This window comes from Sorex fumeus, unplaced genomic scaffold (assembly GCF_029834395.1).
Source record: "Sorex fumeus unplaced genomic scaffold, SorFum_2.1 ptg000218l, whole genome shotgun sequence".
Taxonomy (NCBI): Eukaryota; Metazoa; Chordata; class Mammalia; order Eulipotyphla; family Soricidae; genus Sorex; species Sorex fumeus.
The window spans coordinates 1,777,655-1,804,727 of record NW_026606275.1 but is presented as its reverse complement, the minus strand read 5'-3'; the positions used below and the strand labels follow the sequence as shown (position 1 = coordinate 1,804,727).

Here is a 27,073-nt window from a genome sequence, read left to right as displayed (position 1 = left end):
AGCAGCCGCGGGGAGGCCCGTTCCTCAGGGTCCCCTGGAGGATGGGCAGGTCACACCTGCACGGCTGGGGTCGGGCCCGGCCCCTCCCCGCCTCACATGAGTCCCCCGAGGGGCCCCGACATCGCCGGGACACATGCATCGCAGGAGGCCAGGCCACAAGGGCGGGCAGGGGAGGTGCAGGACTGCACTGGCCACTGTCTGGAGAGGGCAGACCCGGCTGTGTGTCCCCCCACTGCCCCCACCGTCGTTCTAAGGCGGACGGCCGCAGAGACAAAGTCCTGGAAACCCAGGCACCGACCTGGGGGGCGGGGACCAGCATGCGGGCCCAGAGAAAAAGCCGGAAAGCAGGGTGGGGATGGACACACTCTCCCTCGGGGGACTGGCAGAAGCAGGTGGCGTCCCCGAGGGTCTCCAGCATCCCCTGGCTCGGTTCCAGGTGCTCCCACTCTCCACCCTGCAGCCGGAGGTCACACGGGCAGGCCCAGTCCCGCCGGGGTGAACGGCCAAGGGACCTCACCGGTGCGAGTGGACGGGTCACTGCAGGTGCCCGTGAAGAGGAGGGACGCTCCAGGCTGGGCGGCAGGTTCCAGCCGCAGCACCGGGTGGGTCCCCAAGCACAGGCAGGTGTGGCCCCCAAACCAGAAATAAATCCATAAAGAGAGCTCGGGGCCCCGGGAGGCCGGGGGGCCTTCCCGCAGGGAGTGACCGCACCCCTGCCTGGAATGCACTGTGGAGGAGATGCCTGTGCCGTGGCCTCTGCAGGGCAGGGCAGGGGCTGGACTCTGTCCTGGGCCGGGGGTGGGTGTGTGCTCGGGGCTCGGTGCTGGCCGAGCCTGGGGGCCGTGTGGTGTGGGGGGACCCACGTCGGCCACGCTCAAGGCCAGCGCCCGACCTGCTGCCCCGTCCCTCGGCCCGGCTGGGCTTAGAAGAAAGAGTTTCTGTCTTTCAGTCCTTTGCTTCTCTCAGCCAACGCCCCCAGCCTGGGTGGCCGCCGTCCGGGAAGCGTTGGGGAGGCCGGACAGGGCCACTCGCGAGGCCGGGAGGGGTCTGGTCCTCACAGGCCTTTCCTGTTCTCCAGGGCTGCTCCCTGGGCAGCCCAGCCTTCCCCTCCCCCTTCACAGCGGGAGGCTGGGCCCGAGGTGGAGGGGAGGGTGGTGTGAGACGGACTCGCAGACAATCAGCACCTTCCCTGGTCCTGAGCAGCTGCTGAAAGGCTCTGCTGTTGTCAGGGCAGCAAACAGGAAACCACACGGCTGGAGAGACAGCATGTGGGCGAGGCCTGGGGCTGCCCACGGCAGGTTCATCCCCAGGATCCCCGAGCACTGCTGGGAGTGAGCCCTGAGCACAGAGCCAGGAGTGAGCCTGAGCACAGAGCCAGGAGTGAGTCCTGAGCACAGAGCCGGGAGTCAGCCCTGAGCACTGAGCTGGGAGTCAGCCCTGAGCACAGAGCTGGAAGTGAGCCCTGAGCACAGAGCTGGGAGTCAGCCCTAAGCACAGAGCCGGGAATAAGCCTTGAGCACAGAGCCGGGACTGAGCCCTGAGCACAGAGCTGGGAGTCAGCCCTAAGCACAGAGCTGGGAGTCATCCCTGAGCACAGTTAGGTGTGGCCCAAACACCAAACAGGACCACCTGCGGCCTCTGACCGGTCTCTCCTGCTGGTCAGGAAGGCGGGTAGTGGCTGCAGGAACGTCCTCACGGGGTGGGGCAGGCAGGGGCGGGCGCCCGAGGCAGATGTGGGCCCAGAGGCCCCAGCTGCAGGGACTTTGCACCTGCCACGGAGCCTGAAGGCCTCTGTCTGCCTCACAGGGCCTGGAGGCACGGGGGGGGGGGGGGGGGGGGGGAGGGGGGGGGAGGGGACCGTGGGTGGGGCTGTGGTTCTCCCCCACCCCGTCACCAGGTGACAAGTCCCCTGAGCAAAGGGAGACGCCAGCCACCCCACCCCACGCACCCAGGGCGCTGTTTCAAGTTTCACTTCCTTCCAGAATCTTTCACGGCAACAACCCACCGTGACCATGACCTCAGTCAGGGCTTCTGAGGAGGCCAGGGTCACAGTGGAAGCGAGTGCGGTCACGGGCCCAGACACTTGTCACCGGGCGGGTCACGGGACAGACAGTGGCTGTGATGTGAGGTGGGGGGCAGGGCGGGGCGGGGCCGATGGGGGGGACGAGAAGGCAGGGTCTGGGCACCCCCGACCCAGGTGCCCCCCCGAGGGAAGCGCCCAAGTGGGTGAAGGGCCTCTGCCCCTTCCACTGCTGGGCAGAGGGGAAACTCCCGTCCCCGCGCCTGTCCCCGCCCGCCCACAGGCCTCTGCCCATCCTTCCTGGCGGGCTCGAGCACCTGCCGAGCGCCAGTGGCCCTGGGGGCCGCCCTGTGCCTTGGGGAAGTGACTACCTGGAAGAGAGGCGGGAACAGGCCCGCAGGGCTGCCAGTGGCACCTGGCTTCTGCGAAGTCCCGGCCTTGCTGAGAACTGGGTGTGCTCGGGCAGCTGCAGGGATTTGCTGGTGCGGGCAGAGTGGAGACCCCACAGCAGCCGGGACACCAGGCGGCACAGTGAGGACAGCAAACGTCTGCTGACCGCATCAGCTTCCTGGCAGGGCCTGGCGGAGACCCGGCTCCCTCGGGCAGCAATGTCCGGTTTCTGTCAGGCTCCCGCGGGCATCGGACACCCAGGGGCACCTGCTGGCTTCTCTGGCTCAGAAGCTGCCCCGGGGGCGCTGAGGCCCCGCTGGCCATTGGCCACTGTGTCCTGACACAGTCCCGGCCCAAGGCCAGCTCTCTGTGCCCTCTCTTCGGCCAGTTCTGAGTTTTCAGGGAAATGCCCTTCTGAGGAACTTCCGACAACTTTCAACAAACACTTCCCGGGATCCCTGTGTGGGTGCCGTGTTTCCTGGGTGCTTCCGAGATCTCTCTGAGCACTGCCAGGAATCAGGGAGGGAGAGCTAGGGCCGCTCGCAAGGCCACGTCGGCGGGACCTGGACAGCCTTGGGGCGACGTGAGCACAGGGGCCGCCACTGGGCGAGGGGCCGACGGGTCTCCACCCCGGGGTCTGCACGACCGTTGGCACCAGTGGAACCCCTCCACCCCACACTCATCCCTGCCCTCCAGCCTGGGAGCCGTGTCCAATCCATCGGGGCCATTCAGGAGCAAAGCCACAGGACAGATTTCATAAAAGCGAGCAGCGCGGCCCCCAGAACCCCCGTGTGAGTCACTGACCCCCGTGGTTCTCTTCTCACTCCCAGGAACCATCTCCAGGCACCGTCTGTGCCCCAGAAACTCGCACGTGTGGCGAGAGGAGAGACGGGGTGGGGGACCCCGGCTCCGGCCCCCCAAGGGCATCCCAACCATGGCCCCAACGAAAGGCAGGACGCCGGGAGGGGACGGGCGTCGTGGAGCCCAGACTCAGAGGGACGGTTGGGCCCGGCCGCCGACAGGCAGAGTTTGTCTTGCTTCAGGATAAACGCAGCGAGGCTGCTCCGGGCCGGGCGCTGAGCACTGCTGGGGAGTACCCGCAGGTTGTCCGGGTATTGGAAGTCATGCCCCATGGTTCTCAGGGGCTACTCCTGGCTTGGGGCCAGGGACCGAGTGGATCCAAGGCTGGAGCCAGGCTCCCCTTGGCCGGTTGGGGTCACTCCCCAGCGGACACTGGGAAAAAGTCCTGGGGAGGGGACGGGCAGGGGGCAGCACCCCGGGGAGCTGTGGGGTCACTGTGTGAGGGCCAGCCACACCCGCGCCCCCGGGCCCCGAGCAGCCGAGGCGAAGGGATTCTAGGGAGTGTGGGGAAGCCTTGGCCGGGGCAGATTTCTCCGGGACGGGCCGAGTTCACCCTGGCCGCCCAACCCCAGGTCCCTGGCCCCCTCGGCACGTCCTGGTGACGTGTGTCCCGGGGACAGAGCCCGTGGCTAATCCCGTGAGGGCGAGGGCGCACGGCTGAATGCACCCTTTGTGGCAGAGGCGCAATGCGGAAGGGACGCCACGCCCGCAGGGACAGGACACACCTGCCGGCCGCCTTGCGCTGCCGCCCTCATGGGATCGCGACCCCCAGCCCGGCTCAGGAGGACACAGGAACCCCGGGGCCGTGTCTTAGCCGCCCCAGCGCTGGGCCTCACCTCCACAGGGGCCTCCTCTCCGCCCCTGGGCTCCAGGAGGGGGCTGGTCACCCGGGCTGGCCATCCGGGCGGGGTTGTCAGACAGAACATTGTGAAATGCCTCAAGGCTGGGGACGCAGCCTGGTACTTGGTGTCTGGTCGGGGGCAACCACGAGGGGATGAGTGGGCAGAGCTGGGCACGGGTCCGCGGGTCCGAGCACTCACTCCCCGCACCCGTGCCTGGACCCCTTGACCCTTCCCGGGCATGGGCGGGACCACCCCCGCCCCCCCCGGAGACTGTCCTGTGTCCTGGCCGCTTCTCACTTAGAAAAGGCCCACCCGGAAAGGGCCTCGGGTGCGAGGGAGCGCGAGGCCGGCCAGAGCCCCGGCTCTGCGTTCCACAGACACGGCCAGCCTGGACACGCAGCCCGCTGCGGCCCACATCTGCTGGACGCGCCGTGCAGTGGCCGGCCTTGGTGACCGTCCCCGGGGGAGCGGCCTCTGGCGCTGAGGAGGCGTGAGACCGAGACGGCCTTGAGCCCTGAGAGCGCAGAAAACGCTGGACAGAGGAGCAGCTCGGGCAGGAGGCCACCGCTGAGTGGGGAGAGGCTGCACACCAACTCCCCTCGGTGTGTGCGTGTGCGCGCACGTGTGTGTGTTTGCATGAGTATGTGTGTTGTGTGTGTGTGCATGCATGTGTGCGAGTGCGTGTGTGTGTTTGCATGTGTGTGCGTGTGTTGTGCATGTGTGTGTCTTAGAGGGGCAGAAGGGGCTTCTCCAAGCCCATCCCCAGCCTCTGTGAGGGCCCGAGAGCCGTGTCCCCCCCCGAGGGACAGTGCGTGGGCGCACTCACACCATGCACCTGTACATGAACACGGGCCGTTCCCCAAGGGCCCTGCCGGCCCTCCCGTGGGCGCCCGTCGCTTCCTGCCCTGGCCGTCCTCTGGGCCGTGTCCGCTCTCTAGGCCAGGGCCCGCATCAGAGACACAGGCCAGGCCCCGGAGAGACAGACAGACAGACAGACCTTCCTGGAGGTGCCTGCCTTGCTATGGCCAAACCAGTTTGATTCTTGAAACTGCGGAGTAACGTCCCCACCCCACCCCTGCGTAAAAAAAAAAGAGAAACAGAGGAAGAGGAAACGGGTCTCTCCTGTCTGGGCCAGATGGTCCCACCGCAGCCGGGGCCCGGGCCCCTCCCTCAGGACCCAGGACAGCCCAGCCGCCCCCACGGGCAGGGAGAGCCGGGGCTGGGCTCCTCCGGGGAGCCAGGACCCCCGACAGCCCGGCTGTGACCCTCTGCGGAGAAGCGGCCAGACCCTGCTGCCGTCCCCGCGGGCTCCTGCCCGGGCCCTCTCCTGCTGACCGGCTTCTGCGTGACAGCAGCGTGGCGGCCCTGCGCCCCCGCTCAGAGGCATCTCAGCTATGCAGGCGCTGGCCACACTCAGGCCCGGCCGTCCCCGGGGCAGGTCCAGCAGGTAGGGCTGGACAGCTCCTGACGGGAAAGCCGGCGGCCTCCGTCAGGGGACCGGCCACCCCCGACCCACGGCAGACGAGCCCAGCAATGAGGAAGAAGGGCACCCCCGAGCCCGGGGCATCTGAGACGCCAGCCGCGAGTCACCGTGGCCCGAACCCAGGTCCCCAGGCAGACACTGCTCCGGGCGGCTGCCAGAGAAGTGCTTCCCAGAAGTGCTCCCCTGAGCCCGGGAGCAGGCTAGGGCCAGGCCCTGGCATTCGCTGACAGGGCTCCGCTCTCGGACCGCGCAGGTGGCCGCCTCGGGCCAGGCCCGGGGCCGGACCTACCGGGAATGCGGTTGAGTGTCACCCAGAAGTGCTCGTCGGGGCTGTAGGTGTCCCGGGACCACTGCAGCAGGTCCACGGCCCGTGGGTCGTGGAGGATGAAGTCCACGAAGCCGCGGGTCAGGGCCACGTAGGCCGTGCCGAAGTAGATGGTCATGCCGTGGGGGGGCGGGGCCTTGAGCTTGCTCGTCTTCCTCACGGACGACCCCGCTTGGCCCCGGAGCTCCTGGTGCACGAACTTGGTCCTCCCCACGGCGTGGGCCGGCGGCAGCACCCCGGGGGTCACGTTCCTGCCCCGGAAGCCCTTCAGGTGCCGGACGATCTCCCGGTTGGTCTTCAGCGGGAAGTCCTGGCCGCAGGTGTTGAGCACGTACTTCCAGGGCACGGCCGAGCCCGCCAGGTCCCGCAGGCAGTTGACGTCGGCCTGCAGCCGCGAGTAGCCGGCGTACACCACCGACTCGGCGCGGGAGGCCAGGAAGGCGTTGGGGAAGCAGCTGAGCAGGCGGGCCACCGAGGCCTGGTACGCGGGGGCGGCCTTGGCGTCCACGTGCACGCAGTAGACGTTCTGGGGCATGTAGATGGCACGGAAGAGCCGCTCGAAGGTGCCGAAGTCCTTGTGCACGACCATGACGTAGGCCAGCGGGAAGGCGGCCTCCTCCGGGGACAGGGGGGCCGTGATGTAGTGGCCCCAGGCCACGTAGTCCTCGCAGGGGACGCTGCCCAGGGGCGAGGCGGCTGTCCAGCCCCAGGAGAACACGGGCTCCCCCGCCAGGGCGCTGCGGCAGGCCAGCTCCCGGGAGGACCCTGGGCTGGACTCATTGAGCCGCCGGTAGGTCTTGGGCAGGCTCAGGCGGCCGCTGTAGAGGGTCACGAGCAGGACCGCGCAGAGCAGCGAGAAGGCCAGAAAGTAGCACTTCCAGAAGTTCATCCTGCCCGCGGCCGGGCCGCGCCTGGCCGGGTCCCGCGGTGCCTGGGCGCGCGGGCACCAGGCCCATCCCGGGGCGGGCCGCCGCTCCTCCACCCTGGGGCTGCGCTGGCCGCCGATGCTGCCCGCCGAGCGAGCCCGGGAGCTACTGAGCGAGCGCGGCGCCCGCCCGGGCTCCCGGCCGGCCCGGCCCCATTTGCATACGAGACGCCAGTGGCCGATCCGCCGTTACGTCGGCCGCGCCCCTGCCCCGGGCGCCGCTTTCCCGGGCAGCCAGTGGTGTGGGTGCCTCCTCCCTCCTGCTCACCTCGGAGCTGCCTCCGGGGCGGGAGGGGAGGGGTCGCCGGGGAAGGGCCGGGCGGGCGGGAGGAGGGGCCAGCGAGCCCTGTGGGCGCGGCGGGGACAGTGCCCACTGCCCCTAGCCCACTGCCGGGGAGGGAGCGTCTCCTGGGCTTCCGGAGGAGGTGAGCACCCGCACTGGCACATCGGAGGTGACTGCCACCGAGTCAGGTCCTCTGGGTGCCCGATGGGGTCTCTGGGGCTGTCCCGGCCCCGGGCAAGACAGCTGCTGAGGCTGTGTGGCAGGAAGCCACTTCTGGGCCCCCTGAGCACCGAGCCAGGAGTACCACCAGGAGCGGGGGGGGGGGCACGGCATTCTACACTCCAATAGCCGCGCCCACTGGGTTTGGGGCTTCCTCCCACTGTCCGGGGGTTTCTGACATGCCCTGGGGGGTCACGGCGGTGGGGGGGGACGAGGCAGCCCCAACAGAGCCCCTCCCCAGAGAAGCAGTGCCCCTCAGCACCCCTGGACAGGCCAGCCTGACGCAGTGCTCAGGGCGTTGCTGAACAGGGTCAGTGCCGGTCAGCAGGGCCAGTTAGCAAGCACTCCCCCCTTTTGGGGAAAATACCCAACATTTCAAGTGTCAGTGAGCTGGTAAGCTGGTAAGTTGAGGAGAGGGTTTTCCCGCTGAGAGCTCTGCGGTATGTTGCGGGGAGGGGGCTCCTTTCCTGCCCTCCCCCGAGAATGCTCCCCCTGGACAGACAGTGGGACAGCCCGAGCTCAGGGTCTCAGGGTGCGGGAAGGGGGACCCGGGCTGGCCGAGCCCCAGGGCTCCTCACTGGCCTTTTGCTGAGGGAGGGGCGGGGGGGCATCAGCTGGGCGTGTCATCGCTACCTGACGCCTGACAGTGGGGGCCACACTGGCTGGGGACGGCACGTCCTGGGGTTACAAGCCTTGGACAAACCGCCGGAGGCAGGGCGGTTTGCCCAGCGCCCATGGGCGTCCCCTCCCGCAGGCACTGGGCAGCCGGGCACTGTGGCCCAGCGCCCATGCTCGCTCCACAGGCCAAAGAGGCAGCGGCCACACCCTCCCGCGGCCACTCCACCTCGGGCCCTTGTGGCCAACTCCAAACCTGGGCAGAGCAGCAAGACGCAGGAAGTCAGCGAGAGCCCTGGGCGTCCCGGCCCCGTGGCCAGCTGCATGCGAGGCAGGGGGTCTGCAGTCTCGCCAGTGCCGGGCCAGGGTCTGGGGGTGCAGCGCGGCTCTGCCCCAGGCCGCCTCCCGGTGCACGCGCGGCCCAGGAGGCTGATCTGTGGGGGCGGGGCGCCTGTGGTGCGTAGTGACTGCAGGTGGTGGGGGCCGTGGGGGTGGACGCTGCCCCTGACCACCCCACTTCCCCTCCGGACTCTTCGTGCTGGGGCTCGCTGGTCGCAACGTGCAGGGACCGTGCGGTCAGGGGGTGACTCGGGGGGGGTCAGCCAGCGAGGGCCCCGCTCACCCCCTCCCTGGCCCCTTTTGCAAAGAGTTCAGGAGAAACTGAACAATCCGACCTCACTCCCTCGTGGCAGGGCCACCCCTGCCCATGCCGGGGCCTCACTCCAGGGGGCGCCGTGTCTGCGTCACCTCCCAGCATCGGGTCGGCCACGGGCGCTGGGCCGTGCTGTCACACTGTGTGCCGACGCCCACCCTCCCGGCCACACCCTCGGCCCTGCTCACAGCTCCTTTCCAACGCCTGCGCAAAGACGCCAGCTCGCTCTTCCTGGAGGCAGAGGCGGCCGGATGTGGGCCGGGCGCTCTCGCCTGAGACCGAGACGGGCCCACAGGCCTTGCGGGATGCCACAGCCCGTCAGTGCTCGCTCTGACTCCTCAGGAGCCCAGGGCGCCGTCTGCGAGGGTGGGCGGGCCAAGGCCCGGGGCTGCCCCAGCTGCCAAGGAAGTGGTTTGTCACGCAGATTTCCAGATGAGGAGCCCTGAACTGAGGCAGAGGCGTGGGGGGGAGGCGCTCTGCAGTCATGTGGGGACACCCCTCCCACGCGCGCACACACATGCGCACACACACGCACATACAGATGCATACACACATACACATATGCACACATACACATGCATGTACACGTGCACGCACACGCATATGCACACACATGTGAGCACACACATGCGCGCGCCAGGCCAGTGCTGGCCACACACGCACCTGCGCTTCCTTCCTACAGGGAGGCCCAGCGAACGCCGGCCTTGGGCTATTTTTGCCTCCTGGGTGGTGGCCTGGGTCCGACCCCAGCCCTGCCCACCAGAAGCAGCCAAGCCGGCGCGTACCTGGCGAGGAAGCGAGCGTTTCCTGAGAGAAAGCAAAGGCTGCCGCGCTCCCACGCCTCCTGCCGGCCCTCGGCACCAGCTGTGGGGGCCGCCCGCCCTGTGGGCTGCCTGGGGCGGGCTCGTCCTCCCCCTTCCCACTGCGAGGGGTCAGCCTGGGGGCGCGCACCGCGGCAGAGCAGTGAAGCCCTGGGGAGTCTAGGCCCCCCCCCCCCCCCCCGCCCGGGTTTCCCCAAGTTCAGGGCCAGGGAGAGAGGTCGGGGCTGGTTTCCGTTCCCGCCACCGCCTGTCCTGGAGGCAGGGCTGGGGGTCAGCTCTGGGCTGCCGTAGGCAGAACCCCATAAGGCTGAGCACCGGGCGGGAGCACTGCGGTGGGACCAGCTCCCGCGGCCACTCCCTGCTGTGGACCCGCTCAGGGCTGGAGGCCGCAGCTCAGCTTTCAGGCCGGCGGGTTCTCGGGCAAGCGCAGTGGGCAGCGGCCGCGGGCGGCAGGTGGGCAGCAGCTGGACGCCGGGCGGGGCCCGGACAGCCTTGAGCCCCAGAGTTCCAGGCCGAGGGCCTGCGAGACAGCGGGGTCAGGGTGGTATGCCTGAGGCAGGCATGCAGGGCGCTGGCTGCCCAGGCTGCCTGAGTGCCTCGGCCCGCTGGGGAGGAGAGAGCAGTTCCGTGCCGGCACGAGCCGCCCAGAGGCCGCGTGGAGGCTCCAGCGGAGCTCACCCAGCTGCCCCGACGGCGCCCGCGGCAGGAAGTCGGGAGACCAGGGCTGGGAAACGGCCGGCGGTGGCAGGCTGGACACACAGGGACCAGGGGAGCCCTGCGCCCAGCGCTGCCCGGACCACCCTTGCCCAGCCTGTCTCATTCTTCCGTGCAAGCCCCCTCCCTGGGCGTCTGGCCTGGGCCTGCGTCAGAAGGGGGGGACGCTCACACCTCTGGGGCCACACGCGGGAGCCCCGTGGCCCCGAGCACCCCACCAGGAGTGGCCCCCGGCCCCCAAGGTGGGATGTGGATGCCATCTATCCACGTTCCTGTTTCCTGTTTTGGGCCCCCCCAACCTCCCGGCGGTGCTCAGGGCTCACTGAGGGCTCTGCACACCGGGATCTTTCCTGGCGGGACTCGAACCCGGTTCAGTTATTTGCAAGGCAAGCGCCCTTCCTACTCTCCTATGGCTCCAGATCCAGACCCAATTATTTTTTTAAGTAATGTAATACTTTGTTTAGTCTATTAAAATCATTTATTATAATGTACATACATGTCCCGCACGGCAGAGCCTGGCAAGCTCCCCGTGGTGTATTCGACATGCCATAAACAGTAACAAGTCTCACAATGGAGGCGTTACTGGTGCCCACTCGAGCAAATCGATGAACAACGGGAGGACAGGGCTACAGTGCTGCATGCATATATATATATATATCTGCTTGCACATTGCATGGTAAAAAACTTGGCACTGTGTGTATTTAAGCTGTGAAAATGCTACTTAGCGACCTCGCAAGCAGTGCTCCGGGCACCGGGGGCCACACCTGTAACACTTGATCACCAGCCCTGATTTTTAAAAAGAAGGTGGGAGACGTGGCCGGGAAGTCTCCTCTCCCTCACATGCGGCTGCCGGAGCGGTCACTGTTCACGCCAGCAGTCACACGCGCCCACCCTGGACAGGGAAGACGGGGAAGGGTGTGGCCCTCCTGGCCCCTGGCCCAGCGATCAACCCTCCCAGGGCTGCCGGCTTCAGAGGCCGCACCGAGCCCGTGCCCAGGTCTGGGGGGGCAGTGCCCGGCTCACTGCTGTGTCCCTGTGCTGCAGACAGACGCTGGGTGCTGTGACTCGGGGCGCCCACAGGAAGCCGGGTGAGCACGGCCAGGGAGCGTGCCGGGACTCGGGCCGGGTGTGGCGGCTGCACCCTCCCAGCACCCCGAGAAGGGCACCCAAGGACGGCCAGGCCGGGACGCGCCCGCTGAGACCCAGGCCCAGGCAGGCCCTGCCCTGAGAGGGACACACAGGGCCGCGGAGAGGGACCAGCACCACTGAGGCACCGACAGGCCCGCAGACGCCTCTCGGCCCTGCAGAGCCGCCCGCAGGGGCCTTGTTGGCAGCCAGACCGGTGCCGTTCCCCTCTGGCATCACTCAGGGCCCCGGAGCTGCCAGCAGCCAAGCGCCAGGGGCGAGGGGGTGTGGCTGAGAGCAAAAGGGGGGGAGACGATGGGGGGGGGCGAAGGGGTGTGTGTGTGTGTGTGTGTGTGTGTAGTATGTACGTGTGTATGAGTGCGTGTGCGTGTGTGCGTGTGTGTGGTGTGTACGTGTGTGAGTGTATGTGGCATGTGTGTATGCGTGTGCGTGTATGCCTGTGTGTGGGATGTGCATGTGTGTCTGTGTGTGTGGTGTGTGTATATGTGTGTGTGTGCATGTCTGCGTGCGGACCTGTGCGTGCCTACGTGTGTCAGAATGTGCCTGCATCTGTGTTCGTGTGCATACGTGTGCGTGTACCTGCGTGCATGTCTGTGTCTGTGTGTGTCTGTGCGTCTGTGAGTGCATGTGCGTATGCGTCCACGAGACCCAGGCCACTCCGGGAACCTTGTGTGCGTGTGTCTGTGTGTGCCCATACTTGTGTGTCCGCGTGTGCCTGTGTGTGCCCGAAGCAGGACGTGCGGCTGCTCCAGCCCCCGTGGAGGCCCCTGGGCGGAGCCTCGAGCCCGCAGCTGGACCTCCCTGGGTCACAGTCCCCCGCCTGGCCATGGCCGCTCCAGGGCCGGCTCGGCTTCTCCCGGCGGGCGTGCAGCCCCCCCCCCCCCCACGTGCACACACAAATAAAAGTCAAAGAAAGCAAAACAAACCCCCTTCGGAAGCGCTATTTTTAGAGCTGAGAGCCGAGGAAAGGCCATCCCGTGTCACTTCCTGGGCTGGGGCTGAGGGGGCCGCGAGGGGCCGGGCCAGGCGGGCGGCAGGGCAGGGGCAGGGAAGCCCCGGGAGAGTCAGCTCGGGACTGGGGAGGGTCCCTGGGCATGGGGGGGGGTGCTCCAGCACCGGGGTCCCCGCACCACCCCAGGGGGTCCTAAACCCAGCCCCAGCCCAGAAGGGCAGGCGGGTGCGAGCCTGATGCCAGGGCGGGCCCAGGAGGGCAGGGTCCCACCCCATGGGATCCATGGAGGCAGGTTCCAGAAAACTCTGCCCTGCGGCCCGCAGGCGGCAGGCAGTTGTCCAGGAAGAGCAGAAACTCAGGAGCCCGCAGAGCTCTGCCCGAGGGTGAGGGCGGGCGGGGTCAGCCCCCAGGTCCCTCAGGGCAGGGGCACAGGAAGGGGCTGGCCCCGGGCTGTCCCCACCCCACTGCGAGACCCCAGGGCCTGGGCGCTGGTCTGCTCAGCTGAGGCCAAAGCCCTGGGGTCAGTCATCTCCGGGCTCCACTGGCTCAGGCTCCAGCACAACCCTGAGGCTGGTGGCTAAGAAGATGCATCACCCCCCCCCCCCCATACACAGGACAGGCCTCTAGGGAGGAGGGAGAAGAGGGAGGAGGGAGTGTAAGGGCTGAGGAGGAGGGAGAGGAGGAGAGGGAAGGCAGGAAGGGGGGCCGGGGAGGGGTGTGCGGTGGCAGGGACCTCCGGAGGCTGGGCGGGGCCCCGGCTGTCCCTCCCCTGGTCCTGCTCCTGGGCGCTGGCCGCCTGAGGGCGTGTGAGGCCTCCCCAGCCCTGGGGGGCTGCAGGGAGGTGGGGGACTCCCCACCACTGGGGCCAACGAGGGGGCTGGCGCTGACCCGCACACCCGAGTCTGGGCCCCAGCTCGCCCCCCCCACACACACACCCGCCCTCGCTCCTCAGCGTCGGGTCCGGCCCCTGTGTCCCGCCCGGCCACAGCCCTGTCTGCTGGACCCTCCCTGGGAGCTGCACCCGGCCGAACCGCCGGGCCCTGCGACAGGAGCGGGAACCGGCAGAAGCCGCGACTTTCACCCTTTCCCGAGTGGCTCACGGCGGCTTCCACAGACCCTGCGGCAACAGTGAGAGTCGGGGGTGATGGTGGCAGCAGGAAGCCGCCTCCTCCCCAGGGACAGCGCCCGCCCGCACGCCCGCCCCTCTGCTTCCCCGACCTGCAGATGCTGCGCCCCCCAGTGGGACAGTGACGCCGCCCGCCCGGGACAGCGACCCGCCCCAGCAGCCGGGGCTTAGGAGTCCGGGGGAGCGTTTCCTCCCCAGCCAGAAGCCCGAGAGGCGCTTCTGCCCTCCAGAGTCTGGGCGGGGCATCAGCAAGGAAGCCGCGGTTTGGAGAGAGAGAGAGAGAGAGAGAGAGAGAGAGAGAGAGAGAGAGATCGCCCAAACGCCTATCACGTACCTGAGATGAAAGACGCGCTTCAAAAGAGAAACGAAGAAAAAACTCTACACACGTGACATGTCCTTGTGCAGGGGACAAGACCATCTGGGCTCCGCAGCGGAACCCCGGGCCCAGGGACCCTGCGTGGCCACACACTCACACTCACACACACACTCACACTCAGACTCGCACACTCAAACTCACACACACTCAAACACACACTCAGACACACACTCACACTCACACTCACTTAAACATACACCCAGACACACACTCACACTCAGGTACACACGAACACACACTCACTTAAACACACAGACACACTCACACACGCACTCACATGCACACTCAGACACACGCACTCAGACACACACACACAAACTCACACACACACTCATTCAAACTCACACCCACACACTCACAACCACATACGCACTCAGACACACACACACAGACACACAAACTCACAGCCACACGCACTCACACACATGCACACACTCTTACACTCACTCCCACACACACTCACGCTCACTCAGACTCTCATTCACTCACGCATACACACTCAGTTGCATACGCACATCATTTCACCCGCCCGCCCTTCCTCCCCCTCGTCCTTCCCTCGCACACGTCTCCATCCCTCACCGTCTCAGACACGTTTCTGGGGGCAGAGGGGGAGGCAGGACCCCTCTGGGGAAAGACGGACACCCAGGTAGGCGGGAGCGAGCCGCTGACGGACGCCACAGAGCGGGCTGGGGAGACACCGGGCCGGGGCGGGCCCGAGGGTCGCCAACCCCGTGCTCACCCCAACAGCCGGGCCAGGCCCCCCTCGCCGGCGCCCCGTACCTGGGATGCGGTTGAGCGTCACCCAGAAGTGCTCGTCGGGGCTGAAGGTGTCTTTACTCCACTGGAGCAGGTCCAGGGCCCGCGGGTCGCGGAGGACGAAGTCGGAGAACTCTCTGGAAAGGGCCACGTAGGCCGAGCCGAAGTAGATGGTGAGGTTGTGGGGCGGGGGCGCCTTCCGGGCCGCCGTCCGGATCACGTAGGAGAGCTCCTTGCCCAGGTGCTCCCGGTGCACGAACTTGGTCCTCCCCACGGCGTGGGCCGGCGGCAGCACCCCGGGGGTCACGTTCCTGCCCCGCAGCCCCTTCAGGTACTGCACGATCTCCCGGTTGGTCTTCAGCGGGAAGTCCTGGCCGCAGGTGTTGAGCACGTACTTCCAGGGCACGGCCGAGCCCGCCAGGTCCCGCAGGCAGTTGACGTCGGCCTGCAGCCGCGAGATGCCGCCGTACACGACGGGCTCGGCGCGGGAGGCCAGGAAGGCGTTGGGGAAGCAGCTGAGCAGGCGGGCCACCGAGGCCTGGTACGCGGGGGCGGCCTTGGCGTCCACGTGCACGCAGTAGACGTTCTGGGGCATGTAGACGGCGCGGAAGAGCCGCTCGAAGGTGCCGAAGTCCTTGTGCACGACCATGACGTAGGCCAGCGGGAAGGCGGCCTCCTCCGGGGACAGGGGGGCCGTGACGTAGTGGCCGCCGGCCAGCAGGTCGGGGCAGGAGACCGTCTCGCGGGGGGCCAGCCGCCGTCTCCACAGAGAGGCCGCGCTGCCGTCGGGGAAGGCCCCGCACACCTGCGCCAGGAGCGCGGCGTCCGAGGAGGCGTTGAGCCGCGGCGAGCCCCGGTCCCCCGCCCAGGAGCTGAAGGCATAGAAGGTGACCAGCAGGACCGCGCAGGACACGGAGGCGGCGAACAGGCAGCGCAGGGCCGCCGGCATGCCTCGGGCCAGGGGCCGCCGGGCGGCATCAGCCCCACGCGCCTCTCCCGGCCGGTTCCCCGTGCGCGGCCGCAGGCCTCGCCCGCCCGTGTCACCCGGAGCAGGTGACCGCCCCGCCCCGCTTGTCTTTTGTTCCCGGCTCGGCTCCCGGGACGGGACGGAGGGCAGAGCTGGGTGCTGGGTGCCGTGTGTGCGTGCGATGGGGCCTTCCCTGCCGCTCCCTCGGGCCCGGCCCCGCCCGCCCTTCCTGCCCGCCCCTCACCTGCCGGGCAGCCCCCTGAGGCCACCGCGCTGTCCCTGAGGGCCGCTTTCCGAGGAAGCAGGCGGGGCCAGGCCCGGAGGAAACGGCTCCCGCCCTGGGCTGAAATTGGACCCGCGGCCTCAGGGCTGAGGCTCAGAGCACGAGTGGACAGTCGCCTCCGTACTGCCCCCCAGGCACCTGGCAGGAGCCCGTGAGCCCCTGGCGGGCCCCCTTAGAGGGGCTCCAGGCCCCCAGGCTCAGGGATGGGGCGGGGCAGGGTAGCCTGAGCTCGGTGCGCACTGCAGAGCCCTGGCTACTGCCTTCTCCTGCTATGCCCGCCCAGCGCACAGGGCCTGCTCCTGGCCCAGTGCTTGGTGGGGTGGGGGTCACCCCGGCGGGGGCTTCGGGAACCCAGGGGCTCCACCTGCCGCGTCCGCGCTCCAGGCCCCTGTGGCCTCCGGCAGCATCCCACACAGACCCACTGGTGACACTTCAGGTGATGCTCCAACAGGGGCCCAGGGTGCTCCCACCCGCCCGGGTCCCACACCGAAGCCAGACCCCCCGTGATCGGACACACAGGCCGCCGGTGGCACGTCCCGGGCGAGGATGCAGCCCTGCGTGAGCAGGCCTTGGTGCAGCCGTGCGGCCACGCCGTCAGGGACACGGCGGTATGGCCAAGCGCCGGGGCACCAGCTCTCACTGCTCCCAGCCCGAGGGGGGTAGAGGCGCCTGGCAGTCCCGGTGTGGCAGCCTCGGGCCCAGGGGGACATGGCCTTGACAACAGCGTCTCCTGGAGACGCTCTCGGCCCCACGGGCACTGGGAGTTGAGTCCAGCTCCCATTCGGGTTCCCCAGAGGCACCAAGGCTCAGCCCCAGCCCTGAGGGCCGGGAACGACCTAGCCCTGACACACCCCCTGCCCGGCCTCCCCCGGGGGCCCGCGTCCAAATACCCAGGGACCCCAGGGCCCTGACCTTGAGCCGCACCTGCACACCTGGAACCTTCTGGAACCTTCTGGTTCTGCTCAGGCTGCGGGGCCAGGGGGAGTAAATGACTCAGAAGGCACGCGTTCCCCCAAGTCCCCGGATGGACGCACAAGGCACGTCTCCCCCGATGCACAGACGGTTTCCCACTGGCTGACGTCAGAGCCCGAGGCCCCGCCTGCCCTGCACGAGCACTGTGCAAGGAGCAGCCCCCAGCAGAGGTCCAGAAACCAAAACATGGGAAAAAAAAAAAAAGAAACAAAAACCTTGACAACAGCAAGTGAGACAACAGGCCCTGGGTGGAGCCTCGACTCGGCCCACATCACCAAATGGAGGATCCGGGCTCAGTCAGGGCCAGGGATGGAGCCTGGCCTGGCCTCTTGGTCGCCCTGGAGCCCCAGAGGGCCCCAACCGCCCCTGCCTGCACAGAGCAGCGGTGGAGAGGCCCCCGGGCGCTTCCGGAGACCGTCCCGCAGGGCCGACGCGGCTCCCAGGCCCAGTCAGGCCCGGGTGACACAGTGACAGCCTGAGTCTTGCCGGCGCAAGCCTCGGGAGAGGTTGAACTGCCCGACTGGGAGACGTCAGCAGGAGCTGTCTGGGTGCGTCCCCTGCGGCCTCTCCCTGCCGGCCAGTTGCTCTGGCCACACCGCACATGCCCGCAGCTGTGCTGCCCGCGGTCACCCTCCCTCTGTTAACTGCCCGTGTAACGCCGACATCGCTCTTCTGACCACCGCTGGGGATGCGGTTCCCATTCTCACAAGCACCACCGTCCACATCCATGGGGGACGGAGCGAGGTCTGCGGCTCTGGGCGGGTTCCAGGCCGGTGGCTCCCACAGCGGCCAGGAAGATGCCCGCTGGGCCCGGAGCAGGTCGGGGCTCGGCAGAAGCGACCCCCCGGGGAGCTGGTCCCCGCGGGCGCCAGTTGGCCGCTCTCTGGTCAGGGCTCACTGCACTGTAGAGGTGGGAGACGCAGGCAGCACCCGCAGGAGAGTTCTGGGCCTGGCACTGCTGGTGGGCAGCCTGCAAACCCGCCCTGGTCACGGTGACATGGTGACCACGGAGACGCCGCCCCAGCACGGCTGGAATTAAAATGAATCACTGCAAAAAACAATCACAGCCAAGGAGCACTTCGGACGAGACGGGCCCAGAGTTACACGTGGGAGGCCGTGGCCTCATTCCAGAAGCTTCATGTCCCCCCAAAACGTTCATTTCTTTTTCTTTCTTTTCTTTTTTTTTTTCAAATAAGACTCTATTTTTATTTATTTATTTATTCATTTATTTTGCTTTTTGGATCACACCAGGCGACAGAGGTTATTCCAGGCTCTGCACTCAGGAATTACCCCTGGCAGTGCTTGGGGGACCCAATGGGATGCTGGAAATCGAACCCGGGTCAGCCGCGTGCGAGGCAAACGCCCTCCCCGCCGTGCTATCGCTCCAGCCCCCCGAAACGTTCATGTCTAAGTGCGAAGGCAAACCAGGTCCCTCTGTGGGCAGGGGAGGGACGGCAGGTCGGCGGGCGCCCGCTTCTCTGTGACGCCCCATTTCCGAGGGGTCCTCCCGGTCACGCAGGGCCCTGGCAGAGACCTGTAGCCCTACGTCTCGGGAACAAAATCAAGAACCGCTGAACCAGAGACCAAGCCCTTCCCTTTCCTCTCGACGACGCTCCAGACCTGCTTTCCTCTAAGTAACGGAGCTTTGAGAAAGAATCTTGGGTTGGAGAGAGAGTACAGTGGCTGCCTTATGAAAGGAAAAGTTACTTTCAAAGATGTGTATTTAAATAAATTTATAGAGATAAAAATGACAACACACACACACACCCCACGCAGTACTCAGGGACTTTCTCTTGGCTCTGTGCTCAGGGACTGTTCCTGGCAGTGCTCAGGGCTGACTCCTGGCGCTGCTCCAGGGTATACGTGATGCCAGGGATCGAACCCGGGTAAGTCCACGTGCCAGGCAAGTACCTGCCCGCAGTCCTATTTCTCCAGCCTAAGAAAAATAATCTCTTTGTAGGGAAAAGGTCACTTCTGCTAACAGCTCTCTTCTTTCAAAAAAAAATTTTTTTTTCCTTTGAACACAGAAGTGCCAAACACAAACCCGCAGAATCCACAACCCAGCGGCTCTGTCAAGCCGGTTCTTTTTCCATGAGCTCACGAGTGGGTCTGGGCCGACCTCCCTTCCCTGTCTTCTGAGTGGACAGACCCCTGGGCTGCCCGGGGCTCACAGCCAGGGCCCAGCCAGACTCAGAGCCCCACACCTTAGCGCCGGCTCTGGCCAGGACTCGAGTTTCTCAACGAGTTCAAACCCAGATTCCTCTGAGACTGAAGGTGACCCGGTCTGTCAAAACTCCAAAGGGGCCGGAGCAACAGCACAGAGGGGAGGACGTTTGCCTTGCTGACTGGGTTCGATTCCCAGCATCCCATAGGGTCCCCCGAGCACTGCCAGGAGTAATTCCTGCATGCAGAGCCAGGAGGAACCCCTGAGCATCGCTGGGTGTGACCCAAGAAGCAAAAAAACAAACAAACAAACAAAAAACCCAAACCAAAAATTCCAGAATCCCGGGCCTGGAGTGACCGTCCAGCGGGGGCACTGGCCTTGCTCCTGGCAGGAGTGAACCCTGGTGCCGCGCAGGAGGACGCCTGAGCAGCGCTGAGAGTGGCCCCCAAACTACCTCCAGACCCTGAAGTGCTTGGCCGGGGGGGGCCACTTCACCCTCAAGCTGGGTCCTCACAGGGAGCAGGGACGCCGTGGCCAGGCGCGGGGAGAGGCCCGGCCCGAGACGCTAGGAGCAGGAGGAGAACGCAAGATGAGATGGGGCCAGGGCTGGCATGGACGCGAGTCAGGGGTGGACACGGGGTGGCCGGACGTGAGGGCGCCCGGCAAAGCCCCCCAGCTGCCGGCGGGACGGATGAGACGCAACGGTAGGGCCAGGACAGCGCTGGCCCCGCTCGGCCCGTGAGTCCCACGCCCGCACCCCACGCGGTCCCCACCCCTTCCTCCCGAGAGCTGCTCTGTGGCGGGAAAACGCTCCATGTTGGCCAGTGGCAGACGGTCACCCCGGAGGAGGCCCATGAAGGGGACCCGGGCTGTGTGTGGGTCTTTGTGACCGGCAAGGCCGCGAGCCCCAAACACACGGGGTCCACGCGGGAGCCGTGTTGCCGGCCTGACCCCACCCAGGGACACGCTCCGAAGGGGGAAGGGACAGTTTCCAGTTCAGAAACAGAGCAGGGGCCGGGCCAAGCCCGGGCTCAACCCGGACACGGCACAGGGTGTTCTGAGCACTGCCAAGGGAGCACTCCTGAGCACGTATTGGAGAGTCAGAGCCCCCAGGCGCCAGGGGGTGGAGCCCAAATCCATCCCCGGATGCAAACACCGACTGACAGAGGAGAGATGAGCACCGGGGAGAAGAGACAGAGAGAGGGGAGGAGTCAGAGAGAGCAAGAGAGGGGAGGGGAGGGCCAGGGGGAGGGGGGACAGAGAGGAGAGGGAAAGGGAGGGAGAGGCTGGCGTGCTGCAGGCCTGTGTAGTGGGCACCCCCCCCCCCCAGGGTAAGGCCGAAAGTGAAAGGCAGGACGGTGCCTTCTGCAGCCGTGGGGCTGCTTCAGGCAGGAAGTGTTGCATCAGCCGTGGGTGGACACGGCTTCCTCCCGCTCTGCGTCCAAGAGAGGGTCAGGAGCCCCCAGAAGACACCTCCCTCCGGGGGCCTGTATCTGGCGGCTCAGGGGAAGACACTTCAGCTGGCCCAGGAAGGCCCTGCCTGTGGCCGTCTGTGGGCCCCGCTCCTTCCGGGGAGGCCAGACCGCGCCCACTGCGGCCACAGGCCCAAGCCCAGCGGCAACGGCAACGGTGCTTCTGCTCCACACCAGACCTCAGGGGCTCTGGGGTCCCGGCAGACGCGCTGGAACGGGAACAGGAGCCCTCAAAACGCACCCCAAGAAGCAGGACGATCGGGCCTGCCCCTCCCCACGGCCCCCCACTCTCCCCGGGCGGCCGAGTGGGCTCAGAGGAACCAGGGCCGGACCCAGGTCAGCACAGACTCGGGGGCACCAACCCTGCCGCCCGCGCGGAGCCCCCGGGCCTCTGAGCTGCCCCTGCCTGACCCGCCTCGGTGGGCGCAGGAGGGAGGCTGCTCTGCCCTGGCCCCGCCTCCACCAGCGGGATCTTAAGCACAGAGAGTGGCAGTCAGGGTCCGAAACCTCCACAACCCCCAGGCGCTGCGATCCGAACCAGGCGAGCACGTCGACACACGCACCGTCATCGTACAGGACTGGGTCAGGCACCTGCCTGGCTTACAGCGGACCCCGGCAGGCAGCCCCTACGGTCCCCCGAGCCGCCCCAGGAGTGACCCAGGGCCAAGAGCACGAGTAGGCCCCAAGGACCGCTGGGTGTGGGCAAAGCCCTCTACGCTCACACTCACTCACACTCACACTCTCACAAACACGCACACACTCACACATACACTCACACACACTCACACTCACACAGGTACTCACACTTGCACACACTCACTCTCACACTTACACTCTCACCCCCACACACTCTCGCAAACACACACACTCACATATACACACTCACACACATATACATACACACACCCACACACTCACACATACACTCACACAGGCACTCACATACACACACGCCTGCACACACTCACTCTCACACTTACACACACACATACACACTTACACACGTGTACATACATACATACACACACCCACACACTCACACATACACTCACTCACACATACAGTCTCAGGCACTCACATACACACGCCTGCACACACTCACTCTCACACACACTCACACACCCTCACACACACATCATCGTGCACCCACTCAAGGTCATGCAGGTAAGGAAAACGGCGCTGACTCTTGAGGCTTCCCCTGGGACAAGCTCTGCCTTGGGTCAGCGATGGTCGTCCTGCAGACGCAGAGCCGTGGCGCACCAGGGCTCCTGGGCAAGGCGGAGTCACCGCAGAAGCAGCAGGTGAGTCACTGCGGCACGATGTGGGGATGAAGGGAAAGCCCCCCCCCCCAGAGGAGGAGGGGGGAGAGGCTGCCCGGGGCTCGGAGGATGCCACGGCCCACGAGAAGGGGCGCGTGCTCCCCCAGGAGTTCTGAGGCTTTGGCTGGAGATGACGTTTAACTGGATGGTGGCTTTGGGGTCTGAGGCAGCTCTGCAGCTTGTTGCTCTCCTGAGATTTACTTGTGAGTCTCCGGACCGGACCGGGGTCGTTAATGAGCTTACATGGCGCCAGAGGCAGTTCATGGGCGTGAGTGCCAGGCGCCCGGAAGAACAGGGAGGGGGGGAGGTCCCCATCCCCGACGCCCTGGGAGCTGGAGACGTTGGTCACAAAACCCGCACACCTGTTTCCATTTATCAACAGACTCGCTCCTGAATGAGGCTGCCCGAGCCTGTGCAGATCCGGCTGCTGCTTCCCTGACAGCCTCACTGGGCCTCCGACCACAGAGACCAACCCACCCGTCAAGCCCGGCAGCCGAAGCTCAAATCTAAATGTTCCACGCAAGAACAGCCTTAGGGGGGCTGGAGCAATAGCACAGCGGGGAGGGCGTCGGCCTTGCACGCGGCCAACCCGGGTTCGATTCCCAACATCCCATATGGTCCCCTGAGCACCGCCAGGAGTCATTCCTGAGTGCAGAGCCAGGAGGAACCCCTGTGCATCGCCGGGTGTGACCCAAAAAGCAAAAAAAAAAAAAAGCAAAAAAAACCCACCACAGCCTTAGAGGGGGACCAAGGCAGGCGTAAGGCAGGTGTCCCCGTCTGGCCCCCGAGCACTGCCAGGAGCAATCCCCGAGCACTGCAGGGTGTGCCCCCCCCAAAAAAGAACAATCCTAAACGTCCCAAACCACCCAGCAAACCACCCACCTAAACACTTGCCCCTGAAGACAGGCGACCTCATGGCCGTGGTGAGGGGGGACCCAGCCCAGATGCCCATGTCTCAGCTGACTCACCTCAGGGGCTGCACACACGTACACACACACACACACACGCACACACATACACACACAGACACATACACGCACGCAAACACACACATACACACGCACCCACACACGCGCACACTCACGCACATACAGACACACATATAGGCACACACATGCACACAGACACACATAGACACACACACGCACACAAACACACACATACACACGCACCCACACATGCACACACCCACACACACAAACATACACACGCACACACACACACACACACACATCCGCCCCAGCTCCCCAGACCAGCACGGCACTACTCCACCCTCCCCCACCCTAGGCAGTCCTGAGACCGTGGAGACCGTGGCCTTTGGAGCGCACTGACCGCTGACTGCTCTGCTGACCGTCGCTGGGGGCGCGGCCGGGGAGGGCTTCCCTGCGGCCGTCCAGCCCCGCATCTGCACCTCTGTGGGGATGGGGGTCCCCCCGCAGCCTGACTTCCCCCCTCCCCGCTGCAGATGGCCCCAAGGGTCTTCGGGAGACCTTGGGGGGGCACCTCCTGGGTTCCCAGCCGGGGGCCGCCCGGCAGCGCCTGGCCCTGCAGTGCCTCCTGGGGGTTCCCTGCTGGGGCCTGACAGAGGCACGGTCCGCAGGGTGGGGGTGGGGGGTCTCGGGACCCCGCGCCCGCCGGCGTGCCAGCCCTTCGTCTCCCTGGGCCCAGGCTGTGCTCTCGGTTCTGTGCAGAAACCCTTAAATCCTTCCCAGATTAAAATTGTTCTTATTCGTCACAGTCTTTTGGAACCAAACCAGACAGGCTGGTCTCTGAGCCTTCTGCGTTTCTTTGTTCTGCTTTGTTGGGGGGGCCGCACCCCGTAGTGCTCAGGGTTACTCTCGGCTCAGTGCTCGGGTGGGGCGCCGGGGCCTGAACCCGGGGTGGCAGCGCCGGGCCCACTGTCCCGTCTCTCTGGTCCTGTTTCATTTCCTTTGGTTTTGCAGTCACGACCAAGAGTGACGACGTGGGGAAAGTCACAGCTGCAACTCGGACCCTCGCGGACCCCTAGCGTGGGTGCTCCTGGCTTAGGAAATGCGTTTTCTCCTTTACGAGGGGGTTGTTGGTCTACCCGTCCGCCTGGGTGCACGGGGGAGGGCGCAGACCGGTCTCTGCGTGGGTGGGCGAGAGAGGCAGGGGTTCGAGGGCCCCTCTGGGAGGGGCACGAGGGATGAATGAGCCGGGACAGAAGGGCCCGCGCGGAGCTGGCACCTGGGCGGGAAGGGGTCGGGGCCACTGACGCGAGGAGAGGGGAATGTCCACACCCACCCCAGAACAGCCAGGCCACATGCCCGGAACAAAGGCCTGGCCGCGCCCGGGGAGCCGTGGCAGTACCTGAGAAACAGACGGAAAAACTCACTCTCTGCCCTTCTCTGTCTCCCCTCGGCTGTCACTGCCAGGAAGACCCCTATTGAACGCGCTGAAGGGCTGGAGCCACAGCACAGCGGGGAGGAGGGCGTTGGCCTTGCACGCAGCCGACCCGGGTTCGAGCCCCGGCATCCCATAGGGTCCTTCGAGCACCGCCAGGAATCATTCCTGTGCGCGGAGCCAGGAGGAAGCCCTGAGCATCGCCGGGTGTGACCCAAAAATCAAAAGAACAACAACAAAAAAACGCTCTGAGCCCCTGTTCTGGGCCGCTACTTCAGGCCACGGCCACGTCACGCGTGGTCTGTGCGGACGCAACTGCATCTCCTGCCCTTCTGCCTGAAGACGCGCTCAGCAGCGTCACTGGCAAGCAAACTCCGTCACTACACAAGTACGAGATACGGCCCTCGGGGGTCCAGCTGGTGGCGCCTCCCTGGGGTGCCTGGGCCCCCAAGTCTATATTCCACGTGGTCAAACCTCCTCCAGACTGCGGGTCCTCATCCCCCACTTCCTGCCCACCAGTCCTGGGTATCACATCCCCCTTGCAGGGCCCTTCCAGCCCCAAGGGCGGCAGAGATGGAACCGCCCTTGGGGTCCACTCGGCGTGGGACCCCAATGCCTACAGCAGCCCTGAGGGTCCCGCACACTCTGCCCAGCCAACGTGGGACACCAGCCCCCTCACGGAGCTCTCTGACATCCCGGAGCCCCTGCAGGTGGCCCCTGGAGGTGGCCTGAATAACACCCACGTCCCCCCGAGCCGCAGGTGACTGTCATGCATCCAGGCTAGGCAGAACCCCCAGGACGCGTGCGCCCAGCCTCTCTGATTCCACGCTCTTCCCTCGAAACACCAGCGTGGACTTTTACTCTGAACTGAGTGAGCCAAACTGAACCGGTTCGCTGGAAACGAGCCGGGATCAGGGAATCACTCGGAGACTCGGACCACAGACGGGGGGGAGTCAACCTCACCAAAGGCCCCCAGCACGGGGCCGGGGAAGGTGGTCTACGATCCCGCGGGGGACACCCAGAAACGCGCGCTGACACCTCCGAGGAGCTGTAACTGGGGGCTCGGCCCCAGGGAAGAACTCGCTAATGGTGCTAATTCGCCTGCACCCTGGCCTATGCAGAAAGGGTGCGAGTCTCCCCAGGGGACCTTCAAGAGGGCAGAGACGGCCCATTCAGCGACAGCACAAGCAGGGAGGGCGTTTGCCCGGCACGTGCCCACCGAGGTTGGATCCCCGGCATCCTACAGGGTCCCCCCGAGCACCGCTAGGAGTGATTCCTGAGCGCAGGCAGAGCCGGGAGTCAGCCCTGAGCATCGCCGGGTGTGACCCCAAAACCAAACAGACGAATCAAGAGGGCCCGGACGATGAGAAGGTTCCCGCTGCCGGGCGTGTTTCTGATCCCTCCCGACTTCGAGGGGACTAGTCGGGCGTCGAGTCGGGTGAGGGCCACCCTCCCAGCCGTGCCCTCCCACACGGTCACAGCCACAGACACCTCCGGCAGGATGGAGGGAAGGGGCACAGCCGGGAGCTGAGCCAGGCTGCAGCCGGGGTGGGGGTGGGGTGCGTGTGTGTGGGGACGGACGCTGCCCCCAACCCCCAGCCCCCAGCCGGCCCGGGGCGTGCGTACCTGGGATGCGGTTGAGCGTCACCCAGAAGTGCTCGTCGGGGCTGTAGGTGTCCTCGGACCAGAGCAGCAGGTCCCGGGAGCGCGGGTCCCCAAGGACGAAGCTGACGAATTCCCGGGTCAGGGCCACGTAGGCCGAGCCGAAGTAGATGGTGAGGTTGTGGGGCGGGGGCGCCTTCCGGGCCTCCGTCCGGATCACGTAGGACACCTCCTTGCCCCGGTGCTCCCGGTGCACGAACTTGGTCCTCCCCACGGCGTGGGCCGGCGGCAGCACCCCGGGGGTCACGTTCCTGCCCCGGAAGCCCTTCAGGTGCCGGACGATCTCCCGGTTGGTCTTCAGCGGGAAGTCCTGGCCGCAGGTATTGAGCACGTACTTCCAGGGCACGGCCGAGCCCGCCAGGTCCCGCAGGCAGTTGACGTCGGCCTGCAGCCGCGAGTAGCCGGCGTACACCACCGACTCGGCGCGGGAGGCCAGGAAGGCGTTGGGGAAGCAGCTGAGCAGGCGGGCCACCGAGGCCTGGTACGCGGGGGCGGCCTTGGCGTCCACGTGCACGCAGTAGACGTTCTGGGGCATGTAGATGGCACGGAAGAGCCGCTCGAAGGTGCCGAAGTCCTTGTGCACGGTGAGGATGAAGGCCAGCGGGAAGGCGGCCTCCTCGGCCGACAGGGCTTGTGTCAGGTAGTGGCCGCGGGACACGTACTCAGGGCAGTCGGGGGAGACTGGCGGGGTCCGCAGGGCGTTCTCCGAGAGGGCGAACGCCTTCCCCGCCAGGACCTGCCGGCAGACGTCCACCAGGAGGGAGGCATTGGCCAGGGACGCCTGCAGGAAACGTCTCTCCTCCCGGAGCTGCTGGTGGTAAACCACGACGAAGACCAGGGCCGAGGCCAGAGACACGACGAACAGCCCCGGCTTCCAGGAGCCCATGGCCCGCGCGGGCCGGCCGCCGCCGGGGGCGGGCACTCAGCACTCTCGGGCCCCGCGGGAGCCTCGTCCAGCCTCGGCCCTTCTGCCGGCCGCATCCACGCTGCCTCCGGCGCGCCCGGCACCCACCGTCCCCGCGGGCGGCTGCGGAGGTCGCTCTGCCCGGGAGCCACGGCCGGAGCTGTCACCCGACCGACCCGAGCGTCTCCGCCGGCTTCCTGCGGTTAATCATTGCGCCGGCCGCCGCCCCGGCCCTGCCCGGCGTGTTTGCTCAGCGGCGGGGCCAGGTCCACCGGCAGGGAGCGGGAGCTTTCTCCGCCCGCCCGCCCCGGCCCGCCCTCGGCCCCAGGAGCCGCCCCGCCCCACCCTCCCTGGCCGGGGAGGGGGCAGGTCACGCCCAGCCAGGGGTCAGGGAGGGCAGCGCTGGCCACAGCGGCCAGGGACACGGTGCCCGCAGGAAGGACCAGGCGCCAGGAAACTC

General features: G+C 66.6%; 1 protein-coding gene across 2 annotated transcripts in view; it reads right to left on the bottom strand.

Moving 5' to 3' along the window:
- GCNT2 (glucosaminyl (N-acetyl) transferase 2 (I blood group)) overlaps positions 1–26,858 on the bottom strand; it is a 32,647-nt gene extending 5,789 nt beyond the window's left edge. Inside the window, exon 1 of one of the 2 annotated variants that reach the window (XM_056108543.1) lies at positions 25,674–26,858. In XM_056108543.1, the coding sequence (XP_055964518.1) occupies positions 25,674–26,595 (922 nt within the window). In that variant the 5' untranslated portion in view covers positions 26,596–26,858. Of the gene's footprint in view, positions 1–5,885; positions 6,811–25,673 lie in introns of those variants that run through there. The other variant, XM_056108542.1, reaches the window with a different exon arrangement.
- Between the last annotated feature and the right edge of the window lie 215 nt (positions 26,859–27,073).